This window comes from Geotrypetes seraphini, chromosome 2 (genome assembly GCF_902459505.1).
Source record: "Geotrypetes seraphini chromosome 2, aGeoSer1.1, whole genome shotgun sequence".
Taxonomy (NCBI): Eukaryota; Metazoa; Chordata; class Amphibia; order Gymnophiona; family Dermophiidae; genus Geotrypetes; species Geotrypetes seraphini.
In genome coordinates, this window is record NC_047085.1 from 72,523,303 (window position 1) to 72,546,317 (window position 23,015).

At 41.4% G+C, this 23,015-nt stretch overlaps 1 protein-coding gene across 1 annotated transcript in view; it reads left to right on the forward strand.

Moving 5' to 3' along the window:
* Positions 1-790: 790 nt before the first annotated feature.
* Positions 791-23,015, forward strand: part of GDF6 (growth differentiation factor 6) — a 65,459-nt gene continuing 43,234 nt past the window's right edge. The window contains exon 1 of the mRNA XM_033929912.1: positions 791-1,184. Within this exon, the coding sequence (XP_033785803.1) occupies positions 869-1,184 (316 nt within the window). The 5' untranslated portion in view covers positions 791-868. The remainder of the gene's footprint in view (positions 1,185-23,015) is intronic.

Consider the following 23,015-nt stretch of genomic DNA (forward strand, 5'->3'; position numbering starts at 1 on the left):
GGGCATAAACAATTCAGGTGGTGAGAACTTACAGGTCAAGGACCTTGAGGGCCACAGGAGTGGGCTGCTGGGCATGATGGACCCCTGGTCTGACCCGGCAGAGGCAATACTTAAGCTCTTATATAATTTTATGAAATCCCTTATACCTTGTGTGTAAAGGCTTTAGGTGCAAAAATTCCTTTATACAATTACCTCCATATTGTATTCCTTTGGTACCCATGGATACAAATTATTCTAGGAAATATATGGAAGTACATCATGGAGAGGACAGCGAAGATAAAACAGTAAGGTAATACTCCATCACTCTTTGAAGGTGCATGAGAAGCAAACAGGATCTATTTCTTTCCTCCTCTCTGGTTTATTCGTTTCTTCCAATTTCTAGCCCCTGGCTTTTTGCATCTGTACCTTATATTGCCTGCTGCTTGTACTCCTGTGCTCCCCGGGGCAGTGGTGGTTGGGGGTGGAGCAAGCAGGCCAACACCAAGAGGGACCATTCGGGCAAAACTGGCTAATATCAGTGAAGCACTTGGCACCTGCTGGTCCCACTTCTTAGCTTTCGCCCTGTGCCTCAGGGTGTTCCTTGCCACGCCAGTCTTTCCCGTGATTTGCTACGCTATGCCCCTAAGTGCTACGTAACCTGCGTTTGCCCTACACCATCCCTTCCCGCACTCTCTGCTTCCGGCCATCCCGACCTGCCGCGTGCGGGGCGTGCACGGGGGGGGGGCGTGTCCGAGCCCCCCCCCCCTTTTTTTTCCCTCCCAGCTGCAGAGTCTCTCGAGGATCGCCCACATCTCTCTCCTCCCCGGCTCCCCCTTTGCATTCAGCCAGGAACCAGCAAGTGCGGCCGGTGCCCTCCAGCCTCGGCAGAATGGGCGGCCCGAGGGCTCTTCTGCTGCTCGGTCTCTTGCTCTGGGATTTACCCGCTTTCCAGCCGGCTTCCATCCTCGGCTCGCCCGAGCTGCTCCCCCTCGGCCGCGACCCCGGGAGGCGCCGCAGCAGATCCCAGGGGCCCGGGGGTCGCTCGGGGGGCAAGCAGGGCAGGACAGTGCCCGCGGTGCCCCACGAATACATGGTGTCGCTTTATAGAACGTACTCTATGGCTGAGAAACTAGGCATCAATGCCAGCTTTTTCCAGTCTTCCAAATCGGCCAATACCATCACTAGCTTTGTAGACAGGTCGGGAGGTAAGTTGAAAGAGTGCTGCCGTCTCCCCGCGATCTGCCAAATTCAGAACCTGCCTCGCATTAGGGGGTCATGTACTAAATATTAACGCGCGTTATCTGTCACAGGACCGCTATTTTCTTCCTATGCATCCCTGTTGTAGATAACACGTGCTAGTCTTTAGTAAAAAAAGACCCCCTAAATGTGTTAGAAAGAGAGTTTTTTTTGAAGTTTGCAGGACCTTTAACCTGAATATTAAGAAAATAAAGATCTAAATATTAGATATAGGTATTCTTTTTAATGTGGATTTGTTTCATGAAGCTAGAAAAACAAATCTAGAGATAAAATGTTGAATAAGGTTTTATGAAGACAAAATGCAACATAAGATTCCTTTGCTCTTTTATTGCAAAGAATTTTCTTTCTTTCTTTTTTTCATATCTATTCAGTTTAAGATAAATATAAAGTTCAAACTAATCAAGAGCAAACAGCTGCCAAGCTCTATCTTATCAGAGAACTTGTCTGGACTAAGAGCAGAAAGTTTGTTTCCTGCATCAGAATCTCAAAGCACAAGCAACAACTATGCCTTTAAAAAAAATTAGTTTTGTCTTTCCAGCTGCAGCTATAGCGTCTTCCTTTTATAGCCGTGATCAATATTTTCTTGCCATGGTCACGTATAGATTGTAAGCTCTTTTGGGCAGGGACTGTTTTCTTACTCTTTGTGACTCTGTACAGCGCTGCGTGCGTCTGGTAGCGCTCTAGAAATAATTAATAGGAGGAGGAGACAGGCTGGATCTGGCAAGCGCGACCCGATGGCCAGTCTGTGATTTCTGCCACGAATTCAGATTTTCCTGCGTCTTGCTTTATTTCCAAGCCCTTGTTCACGCCGGTCTTCGGCCAGCTGGAATCTAAGGAGGCTTCGGTACCCCGGGGAGAAAGCGACTGAAACCTGCGATTCCTTTGGGAGCCAGTCGTGATATAAGAAATACCATCGACGTCTTTTAGCGTATCAAGCAGCCTCCTGGGATAAAGATTTAAATTGATATCCAACGCTGGGTCGTATCAACATTTCAGGAAAAACTTAAAAACCTATTTGTTCACTAAATCCTTAGGTAATTGACTTCGTCCATCTTGAATGTCTCCTTACTTTTGTAAACCGCATGGATCTGTCCTGTTATGCGGTACAGAAGAAGGCTTTTATGTTATATTATGGACTAATTAAGGGTCTCTCGACGAAGGTTGTAAATTCTTTCACTGCGCCCCTTCTCTTCCCCTTCTCCTGCACAGTCCCCACAATAAACCTTCTTACCTGTGCACTGCGAACAAATTCACCACATTTTATGTTCATATTAGGGAAAGAACACTAGTTTCAAAAGCCAGATGACTCCTTTGTAGTTAAACGAGCTGATTATTTGGTCCCCAGCTTCAGGTTTTGTTTTTAAAGGCACAGTTGAGACTTGTTTCCCCCAAAGGGCATCTGTTTTGATCTGCAAAGGGACACCCTGTACTTTTCAGGAGAAGAGGAAAGTTGTAGAAATCCTGGGGGGACCTTTCTTTTTTCCACTCTCTTCAAGCAGAATATAATTGAGGGGAAAGGTATGTGAAAAATTAATTTTTGATAAAGAGAGGCATACACCTAACTGGGGCTCAAGGTTTACTCCCAGTGTTAAAACATTGTCTGAATTCTGATCTTTCTTCTTTACCACCTGTATTGTAAGGCTTCATTTTGATATGAAAGATTCATACAGTTCTGACAATGAGAGTGAGAGAGAAAAAAGAACCCCCCTGAGCATTAAGATGAGGGTTTAATAATAATAATAACTTTATTCTTTTATACCGCCATAACCAAAAGTTCTAGGCAGTTTACACTAAAAAGAGCTGGACAATCAGCGAAATACAATAATACGGTAAAAAAATGCAAATATTTGTAAAATAGAATTTCAATAATAAAACTCACTAATGGAATACCTGCCTCTGTTCTCCTAACTTCTAGTAGTATATTTGTTCACCTTGTGGCTAATTTCATTAATAACATTTTGTTGCCCTGCATATGACAAGGAAACAGCGTACAGAGGAAAATCGATTCAAAGATAGAATAGGATGTGGCTTAAACACGAAAAGGTTATTCTGATAGACAGAGACCTTGGTTCACTAATAATTTCGCCCCATCCCTTCCCTCTGCAGAACTTTCCAAGAGACTTGACGATGAAAAAGATTGGATTATTTGTCATGGGTACGGTGGTGAAAAACTGGTACCAAATCAACTTTTATTGCAGAGTGGTGCAACATTTACATGGAAGCAGAACTGAAATAAGCCTTAAATCAGTTCTAAAGCTTACAAGATTTTGACAAAATAGTTCTCTCTCGGTCTCTTAAGAACGTAAGAATTGCCATCTTGGGACAGACCGAAGGTCCATCAAGCCCAGTATCCGGTTTCCAACAGTGGCCAGAGTTTAAAGGCTGCTTTACAAATCTGCCAGAGGGGGCAGTTTGGTGGATTTCTTATTTATTTGATCTCTTTGGGAAGGGGGAGAGTTATTTCCTCAGCTACTTTTCTACCCAATTAGAGCTAACAAGACCGAGGCTTTGTCAAACATTTTTACTACGTCGGAATTAGGACCAGCATTTTGTGTCTTTTTTTTTAACAGTTTATGAATTGCACCATGACTGCCAGACTGCAAATTTTTCTGGCGGTAATAAGGTCAGGAGGGGGTAAAACGCGGACCTCACGGACCTGGCGGACCTCGCGGATCTAAACCCGCACGGCCTTAAAAATCTGAGGTCCGTGCCCGTGCCACTTGTAGTTTCTGTCTCTTACAGACCTCTATGAGATTTTAGCGCTGACGGATCTGTCTCAGCATAGGGAGGGAAAAGTATTAGGATCAGTCAGCACTAAAATATCATCGAGGTCTTGAGGCCCGCGTTTTTACCCCTTCTCCAAGAAAGACAGAGCAGAGGGGTACATCGAGCAATTCAGAGGAAGGAAAGCAGCCGAGGCTCTGCCTCATGCCTACGATCCTCAGACTGAACCCTGGCAGCACCCAGCAACGTTTGGAGACTTCTTTTCCATAACGCACGTGCGAAACCTATGTCCCCGCTCTCTTGGCTTCTGCTCTGCCGCTCCAGCACTAGTCTCTGGCTATGGTCTGTCGCCTATTGGGACAATTTTGCCCTAGCGCTAGCCTGCCTAGTGCAACGAGCCTCATCGTGCATAAAGCCATGTTTGGACCCCTAAAAGCACGGAGAATGTGCCGGCGGTTTGCAAGCAAAGTGTAGAAGCCTGGGTCTTTGTTAGCTCTAATTGGGTAGAAAAGTAGCTGAGGAAATAATTCTCCCCCTTCCCAAAGAGATCAAATAATTATGTTTTCCTTCTCATACCCCGTTATATTTGACGCTTGGAAAATTATTTGCCAAGGGTGGGGGACAAAGTTGCCCCATTCTGATTTGTGACTTTGTTAGGATAGATAATGTTAGGAATTTGAAAAACATGGTAAATATATAATAGGTAATATATGTTTTATACAGGATCGATTTATCTAAGCTGCTGATTTATTATTATTATTTTTTTTTTTTTACATTGCAAGGTCCCTTTTTTATCTCTCAAATTACTTTTGGAAAAAAAAAACCCTTTTATCCACCGGCCAAGCAAGCCCTACTGAAACTACGATTCCCTCCACTGTAGAACTGGGAAAAAAAACCTTAAAGCTGCGCTAAATAAGATATTTAAAAGTACAGTTCAACAACAGTTCTTGTCGCAAGAGAACCTTCTGTGCGGAAAGTGGTTTGTGAATAGAAGTCCTGGTTTGATGCAGGAAAAGCCTTTCTTTTCCCCTCTATTGATTTTGATTCGATGTGTCACAAGCTGTGACCTTGTGCTGGACCTTTTGAGAGTTGCTTAGCTCGGAGCTACTGACTGGAGTATTTGAACTCGGTGATCTAATTGAGTGTTCATGTCACAACATATCAAATATTGTCTGGTCTCTTATAATGAAGAGGGCCAGCCAATGGCAGATCATCGAAAATTTCCGGGGAACTTCCGTTCCTCTGAAGTGGTAACTTTAAAAAAAAAAAAAAATTCTGCCCATTTCTCTGTGAGATGGTCGCCTAGTTAATTGCTGAACTAGAGTGGGACGGCAGCTGAACTCAAGATGGCACGGGAAGGTTATGTCAATTTATTTAGAAACAGTAGGGGGTACCCCTCCCCCCATACACTGACCCAATTAGATGGGCTTCTAGGGCCTGAGGTGGAAATCAGAGAATTGGAAGCACTTGCATGCCTTCTTTTGAATATTAATGTTTACTAGGGAAATTCTAAAGGAGAAGGTGGGAGAAATATAGTGTGTGTGTGTGTTGACAATAAGAACAGATCAGCTTCTAACATCTCCTCTTTCGTTATACTGTACTAGAAAAGACGTTGTTTTGAAACGGAAAGAGAGTGCCAGTTTATGACATCTCTTAAAATGGTTCATAGACAACAGCGCGAAAGACAAAAGCGCGCGCCGACAATTGAGCGCAGTGCGCCCCGCCGCGCCGCTCTAAATTACAGTTTTTAGGGGCTCCGACGGGGGGTTTTGTTGGGGAACCCCCCCAGTTTACGTAATAGACATCGCGCCGGCGTTATGGGGGGTTTGGGGGGTTATAACCCTCCACATTTTACTGTAAACTGAACTTTTTCCCTAAAAACAGGGAAAAAGTTCAGTTTTCAGTAAAATGTGGGGGGTTACAACCCCCCACACCCCCACAACGCGGCGCGATGTCTATTAAGTAAAGTGGGGGGTTCCCCCCACACACCCCCCGTCGGAGCGCTAAAAACAGTAATTTAGAGCGGCGTGGCGGTGCGCGCTGCGCTCAATTGTCTGGGCGCGCCTTTGTCCCGGCGCGCTTTTGACCGGACACCCTTAAAATGGTTTGTTGGATTATTTCATGAAGCTGAAGCCAAAAAAATATACGGGTGGGGTGGGGTGTGGGGTGTGTGTGTGCTGAAAAGTTCTCAGACCAACCAAGAAGAGAATGATGTGGATATGGTTCAATCAATGATCTGAAACAATTAAAAAAAAAAACAAACCCATAGAATTTATTTCTGCAAATTGGCACTTAAGGAAATATGATAGCGCTTTTTTTCAGTTACAGTGGCAAAATAACGCTCAGAATTTAGAAAGTTGGTTGGTCTGAGTGAGAACTTTTCTGCACCCCCCTCATAACATCGCGCACCCATCATTTCGGTGCATCAGCATCTCGGTAAACTAGTAAAGGAGCAGGGAGTTACTTAACTCATTGCGCTTAACCTTGTTATTATTACTACTACCGCCGTTCACTGTAACCCCTCTCCAAAAGCCTTACTCTTGCTAGTGAAACGGTTGCCCTAACTGTTGAGAAGGTACCACAAAAGTGTTTTTCTCCCATGCTATGGTTGGCAGTGCTAGACGGGAGCGTGCCGATTGTAGGAAAATTACTGTTAGTACATAAGATAACATTAAAACGCAGATGGTGCTCGCTTGGCCTCATGATCCCCAGCAAACATGGACAATTAGGGCCTGATAGAGAAGGTCTTAGCAAGGAAAGAGAGGGGAAAAATGGCTGAAAAATGAACAAATGCAGACACAATAGACTTTGCTGTGTGTACCTGTAGAACAGTGGTCTCAAACTCAAACCCTTTGTAGGGCCACATTTTGGATTTGTAGGTACTTGAAGGGCCGCAGAAAAATTAGTTAATGTCTTATTAAAGAAATGACAATTTTGCATGAGGTAAGACTCTTTATAGTTTATAAATATTTCCTTTTGTCTAAGTCTTAATAATAATATTATAACTTGTAGCTAAAGAGACATATGATCAAGAAACTGTTTTATTTTCTTTTGTGATTATTATAAACATACCGAGGGCCTCAAAATAGTACCTGGCGGGCCGTATGTGGTCCCCGGGCCGCGAGTTTGAGACCACTGCTGTACAAGTAGGAATGAGAAATGATTCAAGGTAAAACTAATTCAGAGAACCTAGAAGAAAATATTTGTTTTAGGCATTTTTATGGGCATGCTATTCTGATTGAAAAGGAAGTTTCAGATGTGAGTTAAGAAATATATATATACATTTTCATAACATAATCTATAAATGATTATGTGCGAAATATTGTATTTTGGGCAGCAAAACAAATCTCCCTTTATCTTGCCTCGTCTTTTCCTTGTGATAGATTGACAGAAAAGAAAAGTTATTTTACTGGGTGGACGTTGTGGGTTTCTGAAATTTATCGATGCAATGGAAGAACAAGGAGTGGTTTTCCTTGTTTTTGGACTTATTGAGGCAAACCAGGACTTCTGGGTGGACTAAACGTTGCAGTGCAAGGCAATGAATTCTCAGCGGCTTTTGCCCGAGCCCTGTTGATGTTGGCAAAGGGAAAATGAAATATAATCAGAGAAGTATTTTAATGGGTAAAGAAGAGAATTCTCAACTGTTATTTGGTGGCCTTTTATTGGATTTGTTTGAGGCCTGTATAAAAACACTAATTCAGTCCAGATGGTCAAAGTGAAATGTGTGTGTGTGTTTTAGGACAAATTTTTAACCAGACATGATAAACACTTAGTTAAGAAACGCGGTCTATAAAACACCCAAAGCTTCCTGCAGGTACGTTTTTAACTACCTTGTGATGGGGAAAGAGGGAGCTGGAGTTATAAGTCATTTTTAAAATATACATTAATGTAGAAAAAAAAATTCTGCGTCCTAATATTGAAGCAATTGTGTCCAATTTGAGGGGGGCCGTAAAATTGGACAGTCATACCTCAGGACAATATGTCTACAAATTTTTCAATTATATACACACAATAATTCTTTGTTTCTGATTTTTAATCAACTTAGGGTTCCTTTTACGAAGGCGCGTTAGGGCCTTAATGCGCGGAATAGCGCATGCTAAATTGCCATGCGTGCTAGCCGCTACTGCCTCCTTTTGAGCAGGCGGTAGATTTTCAGCTAGCGTGTGCTATAGCGCGAGCTAATCCGGTGCGTGCGCTAAAATGCTTAGCGCACCTTCGTAAAAGGAGCCCTTAGTATCATGCAGACTGCTAGACTGTAAATTAAAAAAAATAAAAATAAAAATTTTTTTGACTATTTTAAAATATGCAAACTAGCCGGAAACGTTGGTGTTAATACTTTTAAAAATTTCTAACATTTGCCAAAAGCCACTAATCTTTGTTCTTTAATCGTGTATTCTTTTTTTTTTTTTGTAATTCTTTATTCATTTTCAACACATTCAATAAGTGAAAACAGAATAAAATTAAACATGTGACAATTTTGACATCACTTAAGTTTTACAAGACTCATACTTATTAATTCCCTCCCCCCACGCAATCTAATCTTTATCATTGAAATAACTATAAAATTTTCCACATCTTCTGAAATATACTATACATATTTTAAACAGAAATTACATATATATAACCATTCAGACTTATTTAATCGTGTATTCTTGAGGAAGTTAGGAAACCAACCAGAAACCTGTAAAATAAATTCTACTGATTTGCATTCTTATATATTTAACCCTGGGAAAGATGATAAGATTTCTAAAATCTACACCTGCTTCCCCTCTCCCAAATAATGTACAAGAAAGATAGATACAAAGCATGTATAATCTATCTTAAAAAATAACAAACAAACCCCAACAACAACAAAAAAACAAAGTTCAATAACCTTCTTTAAGAAGGGGCCAACATACGGGCAGCCAGTAAACCTTAGGTCACAATTGGAATTCTTATTATTGGAAAATAAAATAAATTATTTTAGATTAGTGCCAATATTTGTATTAATTAAGGATTTTTTTAAACCAAGACCAAAGCGTGTGCCCTAAAAAAAAAAAAAAAAAGATAGGACTTGGGGAAAAGCTTTGTGATAGGCATATATACTTGTCTCATCTGCCTTATCACTCTGAAGTCTGTCCGTGAAATTAGAAAGAGCGATAGAGATGAAGAAGTTGGCGCTAAGCCCAGACCAGAAATTCCAAATCAAGAAAGAAGCCTGTTTCACTTTAACCTAGAGAAGGTGTAGATTTATCATTGCGGTCATTCAAAATATAGGCAAGAACTGGGAATGTGCGATCTTATTAGTAAGTACTGTAAATGGTTTGTTCTGGATTTTGCCAGAAATCCCAAGCAATTTTTTTTTTTCTAATAGATGTGGTCTGCTGGATCTTGAAACGGAAGCGCTTGTTCCAATTTTGTAATCAAATGGGTTAATCATACGCAGCAAATCTTGAAATGGTGGATTTACGATCCTAAACTACCTTAATGTACAGTATAGAAAATTTAGGGAAGGAATGTTTGTGAAGAATTTCCCTTGACATAACGTGGATTTAACAAGTTTCGGGATATTGCATGGTTTTTCCCACACATTAATCGGGAGTGTGCAGTTTAAGGCTCGTTTCCTGCATGAGGCTTTACATGTGGTTGGAAATGGCTTCTCAAGACAGCAAATTATTATTGCAACTGCGGTTTTCAGTGTAATTTGCCATGATGTAAAGTTAAGATCCCAGCGCTGATGAGCTGGCCTGGAGCCCAGCACCTGACCTGCCTTGAAAAAGGAAACTTCACAGAAACAAACAACTTAAAAAAAATATATAAAAAAATTAATCTTGCTCATTTCGTTAAAGTCCAGCTCTATAAGGTAGTAGAAGCTAGCTGATAACTAGCTGAGGGAGTGCTGAAAAGTTCTCAGCCTGACGTGGATACGGTTCAATCAATGATCTGAAACAATGTCAAAAATATAATTTCGTTTCTGCAAATTGGCACTTAACGAAATAAGAGAGCACTCCTTTCAGCTATAGTGAGAACCACCTGTACATTCAGTAGGGGTTATTAAATAAGCTATTTAGGGAAACAAGCATAGAGATGAAAAAAGCCAGCAGTGGCACCATTAATTGAAGAAAACGTACACAATAAAATATAAATGCACAATTTAGAGGTTGAAATGCTTTTGTGTGTATGTGAGCTCTAGTCTATTAGCAGTGTGACTAAAAGTTGATTTTTGAAGTTTTAACCTGCATTGAATTCAGTAGTAATTTAAGGTGAATTATATTCAGATAGTAGGTATTTTCCTGTTTCCTGAGGGCTTGGGTTTTGACCCCTGGCTTCTCCTTCACTGGACATTAGGGGGAAAAAAAGAGGTTCTGTCAGATAAAAACTGTCTCCTTGGAGGGGCTGCGTCGTAAATAATAAGATAATGAAAAGAATACCTGTATCCTCTTTTCATTTCTAATTATATTGATTTGATGGGACATGGTGTAAAAGAAAGGGTTTATGTTGCTGGGACCCCCAACATATTACTTAAGGATTGGGGGGAGGGAGGGGAGAGATTATTTCTAGCTCCAGAAAAATAAGTGCATTACATTAAAATGTAAACTGTTGTGGCTCTCTCTTTTTCAGGAAAGCATTTAAAACAAAACAGAACACAACTATATATATGCATATACAGTACACAGAAACCATATCTCCCCCCTCTCCAATCAGACCCTCATACACAGCAGAAACCACAACAATAAATAAAACCAACAAAAACAGGTCAGTCAATAAATAAAATCCAGGCTATTCCAGGTACAAATATACCCAGAGCTTTGACCACTCTGTTTTGAATTTCTTCGATTTCATAGAGCAATAACATCTGAAACCTCTTCAGTTCGGAAATCATATCCTGTGTAGGTTACACCAAACAAAACAAAAACAAAAAACTGAGAGACAGTCACTGAGCATTTTCATTAGCCCCGTGAAATATTTGCTCACAACCTAAGGGCCAGATGTACGACAGCGTTTTTCCTGGTTTGTGCCTGGCTTAGCATGCCTCTTTCCTGGCTGTTCAGTGTAACCCCCACAAAGAAACATGGGGAGACCCAATGATCCACAGTGAAAACAATCCACCGATGAAAACAAAAACAAAAAACTGTGGATACAGATGTTCTGGAGATAATTTATTATACACTGACATATAAAAACATGAAAATTCAATGAAAAAAGTACAATGATAAAATCTCAGTAGTAAAAATCCAACCGGACCCTACATGGTCCGTGTTTCGGTGATCACGCCTTCCTCAGGAGTCCAATGGTTTGCAAACTCACATATAAAGAATTGGACTGAAAACAGTCTATTGTCTTTAAACATGTGAGCAAAGAACACCGCAGACAAGCTGAAGCTTTGTTTCTGATTTTTAATCAACTTAGGGTTCCTTTTACGAAGGCGCGTTAGGGCCTTAATGCGTGGAATAGCGCACGCTAAATTGCCGCAGACAAGCTGAAGCGGTTTTTTTTGCTACTTCAGCTTGTCTGCGGTGTTCTTTGCTCACATGTTTAAAGACAATAAACTGTTTTCAGTCCAATTCTTTATATGTGAGTTTGCAAACCATTGGACCCCTGAGGAAGGCGTGATCGCCGAAACACGGACCATGTAGGGTCCGGTTGGATTTTTACTACTGAGATTTTATCATTGTACTTTTTTCATTGAATTTTCATGTTTTTATATGTCAGTGTATAATAAATTATCTCCAGAACATCTGTATCCACAGTTTTTTGTTTTCATCGGTGGATTGTTTTCACTGTGGATCATTGGGTCTCCCCATGTTTCTTTGTGGGGTTACACTGAACAGCCAGGAAAGAGGCATGCTAAGCCAGGCACAAACCAGGAAAAACGCTGTCGTACATCTGGCCCTTAGGTTGTGAGCAAATATTTCACGGGGCTAATGAAGATGTTCAGTGACTGTCTCTCATTCCAGAGATGCAGTGAACAGGAATTCCTTTCCTCTGGTCTGTGTTCTTTTTGTGTGAGAAAAACCTAAAGCAAATTTAAGGAAAGATTACTGAAGGAACCCAGCTAGATCTGACAGCGTTTCACCCAGCTTGCTTTCATTGTAAATACAACTGATGTGCTCTCCCCCTCCCTTTGTCTTACCCTCCTGAATGTTTGCACCGCTAGCAAGTCAATATGGTTTAGGATTATGTATTCACAAGAAAACAAATACAGTTTATCTGGCTAGATTGAAAGCTGATTTGTAGTACTAACCGGTCTCTAATCACAAAATGTGTGTACTGGTGAATGAAGAAACGCTTGTAATCAAAGATCCCCACACAAGGAGAAAATTCAGAGGGGGACTGGGTTGTTTCTTAGCCTACCTTAAATAAAATTGCCCAAGAAACGATCAATTGAAGATTTTTTTTTTCTAGGTTTGAAAATATCTAAACCCTTGTTGTGTGCAGGTTTCCTCTTCCAACTTCGGTCAGTCCACCTCCCTCCTAGTTGTTAAGCTCTTGGTATGATGAACTCAGAAATATATTGCTTATAATAATGCAATATATTGTATAAACAGTAACATTTCAAGGCAAAACTATGTAAGTTTTTCAGTGTTCCAACATAAACACTATTTTGCTATTATGCTGTTTGGCATTAAAACCCAATGGCAGAAAATAAGCAAAAAAATTATTTTCAAAAGGAATTAAAATTAAATAACCCTTCACTTCCACATTTCAGCTTGGGAATGTCGAGCCTTAGAGCTCATCTCGATGGGCAAATTTAACAATGGGCTGGATGGCCTGAGTTGGCCTCCTGTTGAGACCTTGCTAGAAAGGTCTCTAGCGTTAGTAGTTAGTGCAAGAGCAGAAAGTGGGGTGGGTAGTACAGGCAGTGGAGGGGAGAAACTGTAGGGAAACATTCCTTTATGCCTGGTAGCTTTAATCTGATTGGGCAGAAGCCAGAGAGAAAAGGGTTAAGGGAAGGAGTATAAGGTGGTGACCTCCGAGGCTCGGAACCTTTCCCTGTTCCTTGGAAGTGGCTTTGAGGAGCATTGCTGTGGCTCTTTGGCTCTTTTTGGGTGCTTCTCATAGAGACATTGCCAGAATAGGTGGGTTTGGCAGCAGCTCCTCTCTGCTGTCAGTGCTTAAAATTAAAACCAGCTCAGCTGTGGTTATGATGGCCTACTGGTTAGAGCTGGCTGGGTTCGCCAGCACAGGGTTAGATAAAAAACAAACACATAAATAAATACAACACTTAAAAATATTTAAATTAAGGTGACAAAGATTCTAGTAGCAGACTTGGTTTCTAAGGATGGGGGTAGGGCCTTTTTTGCACAAGTTCAGGCCTCCTTTGGGTTTGGGTGTTCACCCCCCCCCAAAAAAAAAAAAAAAAAAAGAAAAAAATTATAGGGAAAGTGAGCCGGAAGAGTAATCAATCCTAAGGCCTGGTTGGCCCTGCGCTGGCACTGAATGGCATGTGTTCCACTCTCGTAGTGGACGTGTGTGGATAAAAACTTAAAAAAAAAATCCCAGGAACTGTGCTAGCAGTGGTGTGCTTTCAGGGCCTAGCTGTCTCTGCTGGGCAGGCAGATCTCAGTGATGGTGGGCTTCAGCAGGCCTCCAGAGAGTGGTGCTGTGGTTACTACTCGAGATTTTCTGCCTCTCCAGCTATTAGTGGTGCCTTTGCAAATGGGGATATTGGTGCCGGGGCACACTGCATCCCTTTCCCATGGCCTGGCCAGGGCCAGCGACCAGGTCAGGATGGGTTGGGGAAGTAGTTCTTCCAGACAGTGGCGTAGTGAGGGTGAGAGGTGCCTGGGGCGGTGGCGCCCCTCCAACACCCTTGTCTCTGCCCCCCTCCCCCGCTCTTTCCAGGATCCTGCCTGCCGCACGCGCCCTCCTGCTCCTTCCCCGCTTCCGCCTGCCGCACGCACCCCCTTCCCTTCCCTGTACCTCTAGTTGAAGTTGGCAGTCAACAATGTGCTCCTTGTGATCCCGTTGGCTCTCCCTCTAACATCACTTCCTGTGTGTGGGACCTGGGGTCGCGAAGAGCACATTATTGACCGCCACGAACAACATCAACTCAAACTAGAGGTAAGGGAGGAAGGGAAGGGGTGCATGCGTGGAGGGGAGGAATGGGGAGTCATGAGGTGGAGAGGAGGAGGAGTGTTGGCACCCCCACCAACATGGCGACTGGGGAGGACAACCCCCCTCAAATCCCCGCCCCCCTTATTATGTCACCACTTCCAGAGGAGGAGCTGGGAAGGCAGAGGGCCTTTGAACTATGCTGGCCGCTCAGTTCATCACTGGAGGTAGTCATATTGTTTGGCCTAGGCCTCTCTTTGCAGTGTATGGGTTTGGGTGGCCACCTGGAGGGGTGGGTTGAGGAGGTGGGCTTCCAGTGGAGGAGAAGGGAATGTGATGGATTTAGGGCCATGCTTGCTGTCTGAGCCATTGCATAGAACAGTTGATCTTGTGGCTTCGGCTTGTTTTTCCTTTCCTTGTAGGTCATGGATGAAGGGCCTTCTGAGGATGGTAGACGACAGTATGGCTGGGGATAGAATGGCCAGTTCCTCTGCATGTTCTCCCAGCCTTCAGGTGTTCGTATTAGCAGCCAATTGGGGGACAGAGACCAGGAGCCAGTTGGAGACAGAGAAAACCGGAGCAGATGGAGTGGATGACCTGGCAGCTGTGGTGGGCGTCTCTCCTTTGACAGGGCAAGTCTAGCAGGAGCGAGTGATTTGCAATGCCAGTGGAGATACTTATGTCTGGGGATGTATATGAGAGGAGGTAGAGGAGGGATAAGTGGTGTAGGCTGCCTTCTTTTTTGTCTTCCTCCTCCTTTTCTTTGTCATTTTCCTCTCTCTCATGGCTTTCTAGTAGTAGTAACCAAACACCGGACTGATGCACACTTGGTTGTGGAATGAAGCCCTCAGATACCTGTGCTGCTATATGCTTATTGCAGCAGTTTAACACAGGTCGGCACTTTGGATATACTTTGGCAAATATAAATAGCAAACTACACTCAATAGGAGAAGTGCACTATACAGGAAAAGGCCTCAGAGATGGAGCCTACGCACAGTCATAGACTGGGAAATTCAGCGTAGCTTATCAACTCCTAGCTTATCCTAGCTTATCCAGCTCCTAGTTTTCAAGCTACTATCTATCATCTTCAGATAAGTGGCGTTTTTTTGAAATTTCAACTTTAAAACAACTTTTCTCAGTTTCATGGATGAGTGCGCTGAAATAGCATGATAGAACACATATAAGACTTTTCTTGTTTTAAGAGTGAACCTTCAATGGTGTTAGAACATATATAAGATTTTTCTTGTTTTAAGATTGAACCTTTAATGGTGTTAAGTAAATCAAAAAATTTAAAAAATCCTAAAAAAATGCTTTAAATAATAAATAATAAGTATAGGATTACTAAAGTATAAATAAAAATAAAAAACAGGTTTTTAGGCCAATGATTGGAGCTAGGAGTTGATAAGCTACGCTGAATTTCCCAGTCTATGACTGTGCGTAGGCTCCATCTCTGAGGCCTTTTCCTGTATAGTGCACTTCTCCTATTGAGTGGAGTTTGCTATTTATATTTGATATTGTATTCTATACCACTCGGGATTATACATATATAGGATATACTTTGGGTCAGATGATGAGCGGTTACTTAGAAGTTACTTGGAAGACACTTTGGGGTCTGGTGGTCCGTGAAGGGGACATGGCGGTCCATGCCTCTCCCTAGGCTTATCAGGTGATGAGTGGTTATTTGAAGGTGTGCTCAGATGAGCGGATACACATAGGTCAGGTGACCTGAAAGGGGGTATGGAGATCCCTGGTTCTAGCTGACATGGCAGAACCAGGGGCCTCTAAGTAAGTATTTTCAAGTTGCCCTAAGTTTGTAGCCAGCACCTGAGAGTACACTGTTTGTTTGTTTTTTAATTTATTTTTAAATTTATTCAATTTTCTATACCGTTCTCCCAAGGGAGCTCAGAACGGTTTACATTAATTTATTCAAGTACTCAAGAATTTTTCTCTGTCTGTCCCGGTGGGCTCACAATCTATCTAATGTACCTGGGGCTACCTAGGGCAATGGGGGGATTAAGTGGCGCCCAGGGTCACAAGGAGCAGCGTGGATTTGAACCCACAACCCCAGGGTGCTGAGGCTGTAGCTTTAACCACTGCGCCACACAGTAGGGATTCATCAGGTGAGGTCTTTTCATTCCTCTACTGGGATAGGAGATATACTATAATGTGAGGTCATGAGTGCAGAGGCCATATCCTTCTGAATGGTGGAGGGGAACAGAGTTGCCATCCTGTTTTGTGGGTGGTAGCAGAATTCAGTCTGTTGGGGACTCTCTGCATGTGGTTTGAGCTTATGGCATGAACTATTGCTGTGGCCTGGTAGCTGGGCTAACTGACTCAGTCATTTCCCCTGACAATACTATTGATCGATGACAGATGGATTCCACACATTCTCTGTACAGTGGTGGTGTATGGCTCATCAGTGCTTTTCACATTATTCTCAAGGTGGATACGAGAGTAGGTCCTTGGGGGATGGGGGGTACGCTATCCTGTATGCCTATCTCACAAAGGGTAGTCCCTTCTTCATTGGGTGATGGGCCAGCGCATAGGTTCTGGCTAGTATGGTGATTGGGGACCCACAGGACCCAGACTCACCTCCCGCTGTGATTCGGTAGGACATTACATTGGTCCTAGCTGATCTCCGGTTTGTGGTTACCAAAGATGATGCAATCCTTGGAGGTGCTGTTCAAGTAGCTTAGTGTTTCTGTGTGGTGGACTATGAGCCATTAGACCCTGGTTACATCACACATCACCTCTTCATTACAGAATGAATTTGTCCTTCAGGCCAAGTATGTGTGGGTCCTCCTAAATGTGGTTGCTGAGTGGACAGCGGGTCTTCTCACTTTCAGTAGGCTGTTCAGTTTGGATAGTCTCATTTCAAGATTCCTGTCTTTAGACAGCTTTCTGCATGAGGTTGGTTGGTCCTTTGCAGGAACATTGGGAAGTCCATTGCTCCAAACCAGCCTGTATGGTTGTGGGAGGTTATTCCTTTGTTAGTTTACTCACCTTCATGGAGGGGATTTCCAGGCTATGTGCGTGCTTTAATCTGAGTATATGGGGAGGGTGACTGCTAGTACTTTCTACAGATTTTAGGATGTCACAGCGTCATTTCTGGTTACTGCGTACTTCGCAGTAATATTTATTTATTATTATTATTTTTTTGTGTGTTCAAAATAGTTTTATTGGTTTTAAGAAAGTATACAAATATATAGAACAGCTTTCTGCATGAGGTTGGTTGGTCCTTTGCAGGAACATTGGGAAGTCCATTGCTCCAAACCAGCCTGTATGGTTGTGGGAGGTTATTCCTTTGTTAGTTTACTCACCTTCATGGAGGGGATTTCCAGGCTATGTGCGTGCTTTAATCTGAGTATATGGGGAGGGTGACTGCTAGTACTTTCTACAGATTTCAGGATGTCACAGTGTCATTTCTGGTTACTGCGTACTTCGCAGTAATATTTATTTATTATTATTATTTTTTTGTGTGTTCAAAATAGTTTTATTGGTTTTAAGAAAGTATACAAATATATAGAACAATGATAACAAAGAGAATCTCATTGTGCATGAATATGACATTCACAGGATATTAGATGTACATAAAAAAGAAAAGAACTACAGTATGTTATACAAAGGCAATTGGGTATAATAACAATTGTGAATCAGCTATTTAGCTTATAACCTTTAGCATAGATCTCTGATTATTTTTATTTATTTAAAAATTTATATACCGCATAAAATCTATGCGGTTTACAAAATTACATGCTACATATTAAAAATACTAAAACATGTTTTGACAGAACAAACACAATAAAACATTCACTAACAGTATCATTACTAAAACCTTTTTTCAAATTTATCCAGCAAGATGGAAAGACAAAATCCCATAAAGACATTGACAGGACGGTAAGGCTTCAGCAGCAAATAGCATTAGCACATGAAGATATTAACAAATAATTGTATTTTCAACATTTTCTTAAAATTCAGTCTCCCATTACAAAATCGCAGAATACCTGGCAGCGTATTCCAAAGCTTGGCACCTGTTACAGACAACATTTTTGCCCCAATCTTAACATGAAGAGACTAACATCTTACCTTCAAAATTCAACTTCATACCATTTTCAGATCTCAAATATTTTCTGGGTTGATAGATTTCAAAAAACTCCTTTAGTGCTCTTGGAGAAACGTGATATAAGATTTGCTGTATGATTGAGAGAATCTTAAACTGTACTCTCTGCTGCATAGGTAACCAATGCAGTTGTTTCAACAGTAGGTTATATGAATCATTCTTGAAATCCCAGTAATCAATCTTGCTGCAGAATTAAGTAACATTTGCAGTGCCCTCAGCTTGCACCACACTACGGAAATCATATGCTGGTAACATAGGTTTTAATCTATATAACAATTGCAATCGCATATATCCTATCTGAATCATTTTCAATATTTGTTTTTCCATAGTCAAACAACTATCCAAACATAATCCCAATACCATCATCTCTTTTTTAATTAAAAGTTTCTCACCCATCACATCAATACTTTCTAATTCAAAGTTATCCCTTTGACTTTTTCCCACCATCACCTCTGTTTTATTAACATTTAATTTCAGATCATGATCATCCATCCACCCCACAATCATTTTCATATATCATTGCAAGCATTGCTCAGCAGTGGGTGCATCGGCGTATATTCGATATTGCACTCCCATCTCCTGAAACTTCGCCCCCAATGTAGACATATAAATATTAAACAGAATTGTAGAAAGAGCCCTGAGGTACTCCCCTTTTAGCCTCCACAATTCTGGAGACAGATTGCCCACTCATTACTCGCAAAGCTCTAATTAAAAAGGCACTTAATCATCCCTGAGAGTTCGATGGTTCAGAAATTGACTGGTAGAGCAGGTACTGGAGTTAAGGCAAAAGATCCAGACGCAGCTGAATATGTTGAGTATTTGAGTGCTAAGTTGCAAACTTTAGGTGATTCAATTCAGTTGGTGATGGAAGGAGGTGGAGGAATAGATTGTGAGAGTGATGAGGAGAAATGGGCTGATTTTAAGGCTGTATCAGAAAAGGAAGTATTAAGTATTGTAAAGATTATGACAGCTGGTAAGATGAATGTTGACCCTTGTTCTTCAGGTATTTTATGTCAGTTAGCAGATAAAATATCTCCAAGTTTAACGCTTATGGTGAACAAATCTTTACAATCTGATGTTTTCCCTGATAGGTGTAAAAAACGAAGGATTGACTAGTGATCAGATGTGTAATTTCAACCCAATTTCGGTATTACTATTTTTAGCAAGGGTAATAGAAAAGGCAGTTTTACCACAATTGGAGAAGTTTGTAGAGGCAAATGATTTAGATAACAATCAGTTTGGGTTTAAGGAAGCCCACAGTGTGGAAACGCCTTTGATATCTGCTATGGATGTACTTCAAATAGGGGTAGACCAGGGCAAATGTTTCGGTATTGTGTCTTTGGACATATCATCTGCTATTGATTTACTGGATTTGACTATACCTTTAGCTAAGTTAAGGAAACTGAATGTTGTAGGGTCCATGCTGAAATGGTTTAGATTATATTTGATGGAGAGATCAATATTTGTGCATAGTCGAGAAGTTATTTCATCTAGGGTATCTGCTACAAGGGGGGAGGGGGTTGCCTCAAGGGTCCTCATTATCAGCAACATTGTTTAACATCTATTTGGCCCCATTGAGGAAATTGCTAGAAGAGATGGGAATCTTTTTCGTATGTTTGCTGAGAGGGGACAAGATATTGAAAGGAATTGACTTAGTAGAGAAAGAGAGATTGTTCACCCCCTCCAAAGTGAAGAGAACGAGAGGGCACTTGCTAAAGTTAGAAGGGAAAAGGTTCTGTACAAATGTAAGGAAGTTCTTCACCCAGAGAGTAGTAGAAATCTGGAACACTCTTCCGGAAGCTGTTATAGGGGAAAGCACCCTTCAGGGATTCAAGACAAGGTTGGATAAGTTCCTACTGGAACAGAACATATGCAAGTAACGCTAGACTCAAATAGGGCACTGGTCTTTGACCTAAGGGCCGCCGCGTGAGTGGACTGCTGGGCACGATGGACCACTGGTCTGACCCAGCAGTGGTCCATCCAGATGGACCACAGTCCTAACTTCACTTACTCTGTCATTCTTCCCTCCCTCCTCCCGCCACACTGAAACTACCTGACCTTCTCTGTTTAACCTGAGAAATGACAAATGATCTTCCTTGTTACCCTCCATTCATAAATATCTACCTACTCTTCACCACTTTTTACCACGTGAGAACTGACAAATGACCTCACTCTTTACAACTCTAGAAATGACAAATGAGCTACTCTTCACAACTCTAGAAATGACAATTGTTCTTCCATTGTAACCCCCATTAATAAATCTTTTGTAATCCGTCTTGAACCGCAAGGTAATGGCGGAATAGAAATCTCTAATGTAATGTAATGTAAATATTATGTTTTTATAAAGGAGTGAGGTAAAGGATTGGTTTCTGAAATGAATGCCTATATGTGTAAGATTAGTAAATGGATGAGTATAAATGGGCTTGTGTTGAATGTAGCAAAGATAGATTTTATGATTGTAGGAAAAGTGAGTGAACATCTTTGGCCCAGGAGTTTGTGTGTGAATGATCATCAAATCACAGTTACTCTACTGGGATTATACTTGATGCAAAATTGACAATGAGTGAGCATGTGACGAGGTAGTTCAGATGGCATATTTTATACTGAGAATGTCAGCTGAGTGCTTACTGGATGGAATTTTTGGAAAGTACTACAGAGTATGGTGGTGTCAAAACTGGATATTGCAATGCCTTATATTTAGGTTTTGTGACTACTTGGGTGCGTGCATTGCAGGTTATACAGAATTCTGCTCAAATTTTGATGGGTCACGTTTTGACCATATCTCACCTATACTGAAGAAGCTTCATTGACTTCCAGTCCAATTCTGCATAAAATATAAGATAATTACATTGGTACATCGGGGATATGTGGTAAACCACCCAGATACTTTAATGAAATCTTACACATATATAAGCCAGAACGTACATTGAAATCTGAAAGTCAAGTTTTGTTAGATGTGGGAAGACGCAAAGAGGTATATTATGTTGATACAGCAAAATCCTCCTTGTCACTGGCTAGCCCAGTTATGTGGAATGATATGCTTGGGAATTTGCATTTATGTGCTATGTTTTGAGGTTTAGGAAATTGTTATAAACTTATTTTTTTGTTCAGGCATTTAATTGAAAAGAAGAACTATGAACCTGGTGAGCTTTTTGTATCATTATTACAGCTATGGGTGATGTAAACGATGTGGTATTTATATTACATTATATTAGTGTCTTCTATTCCGCCAATACCTTTCAGTTCTAGGCGGATTATAAAAGAATTGATCTGGGCATACCCAGTGAGATTACAAGATAGATAATTAGAAGATTACAAGATAGATAGTTAGATGCAGCATTGGGGTCCGGCGATATATTGAGAATGTTAGTTTGACTTGACAAATTTCCTGAATAACTTGGTTTCTAATTCTCTGCTGAAGGTTTTGTAGTTGGACGTTGTGATAAGCAGGTTGGAGATGTGGCGGTCCAGTTTCACTGCTTGGGTGGTTAGTAGGCTGTCAATTATTTTCTTACGTTGTATGCCTTTGATTGGGGGGTGAGTGAAGGGTGTCTTTGTTCTCCATGGTCTGAATGTGTTGTTCCTGGTTAGGCGATTGTTTAGATATATTAGTCCATTGCTTTGAATAGCATGCAATAGAATTTGTAGAGTATGCGTGCTTGTACAGGGAGCTAGTGTGAGTCTTAGAAGGCAGTGGTAATGTGGTTGTTTTTTTCAATAAGTATATCAGTCTGATGGCTGTATTTTGCATTGTTTGTGATTTTTGGCAAGGCATGACAGGTATAGGATGTTACAATAGTCTAGGTGTCCTAGAACTAGGGACTGGACCAGAAGTCTGAATTTTTTTTTGTCAAAGTATTTTCAGATTTGTCATATGTCGCATGACTGCGAAGACTTTCTGGACTGTTTTGTTGATTTGGAGTTGCATGGTGCAGCCTTTGTCTATCACTAGTCCCAGCAGTTGTTGATTGGGTTGCAAGGGGTATGTGATGAAGTTTATTTCAAAGTTTGTTATGTTTGGGGTTTTGTTTTTTTCAAGAAGTAGGAATTTAGTTTTGTCTTGATTCAGCTTTAGTTTGTGGTCTTTCATCCATTTTGTCATTGTTTCTAATGTTATGTGTAGTTTGTTTGTTATGTTGGAGGTATGTTGGTTGAAAGGAAAGAGTATGGTGATGCCATCTGCGTAACTGTATGAAGTTATGCCTAGTTTGTCCAGGCAAGTACCGAGTGTGGCTATATAAAGTTTGAAGAGTGTTGGAGATAGGGGAGAGCCTTTATTCAATGTTCGTTTGTTCAACTCAGTGTTTTATTGTAATCTGCCTAGGTTTTAGGCAGATAATAAATATTTTAAATAAATAAATACTGGTGGTACTTTCCAAAACTGATTAACTGTGTTATGTACGGCCAAGAGTTTTATGTCAGGTGACAGGGAGTAGTATTTGCCCTATGACTTTTGGTGGACTACCTTGCTGTCTGGTTTCATTATGGGAAGTTTCCATTTGACCACGAGAATGGTTTTGCTTTATGTGATGCCGGTTCGGCTATCATCCACAGAGTGAGGGGGTGGAGATGCTGAAACCATCCCAGTCTAGGACTCATTCCTTCCGTGGTGTGCGGCACCAGATACCAAGGTGATAGGTTGAGGGGTGGTAGATTCAGGGGCAATGTTAGGAAATTCTACTTTACGGAGAGGGTAGTGGATGCCTGGAATGCGCTCCCGAGAGAGGTGGTGGAGAGTAAAACTGTGACTGAGTTCAAAGAAGCGTGGGATGAACACAGAAGATTTAGAATCAGAAAATAATATTAAATATTGAACTAGGCCAGTTACTGGGCAGACTTGCACGGTCTGTGTCTGTGTATGGCCGTTTGGTGGAGGATGGGCAGGGAGGGCTTCAATGGC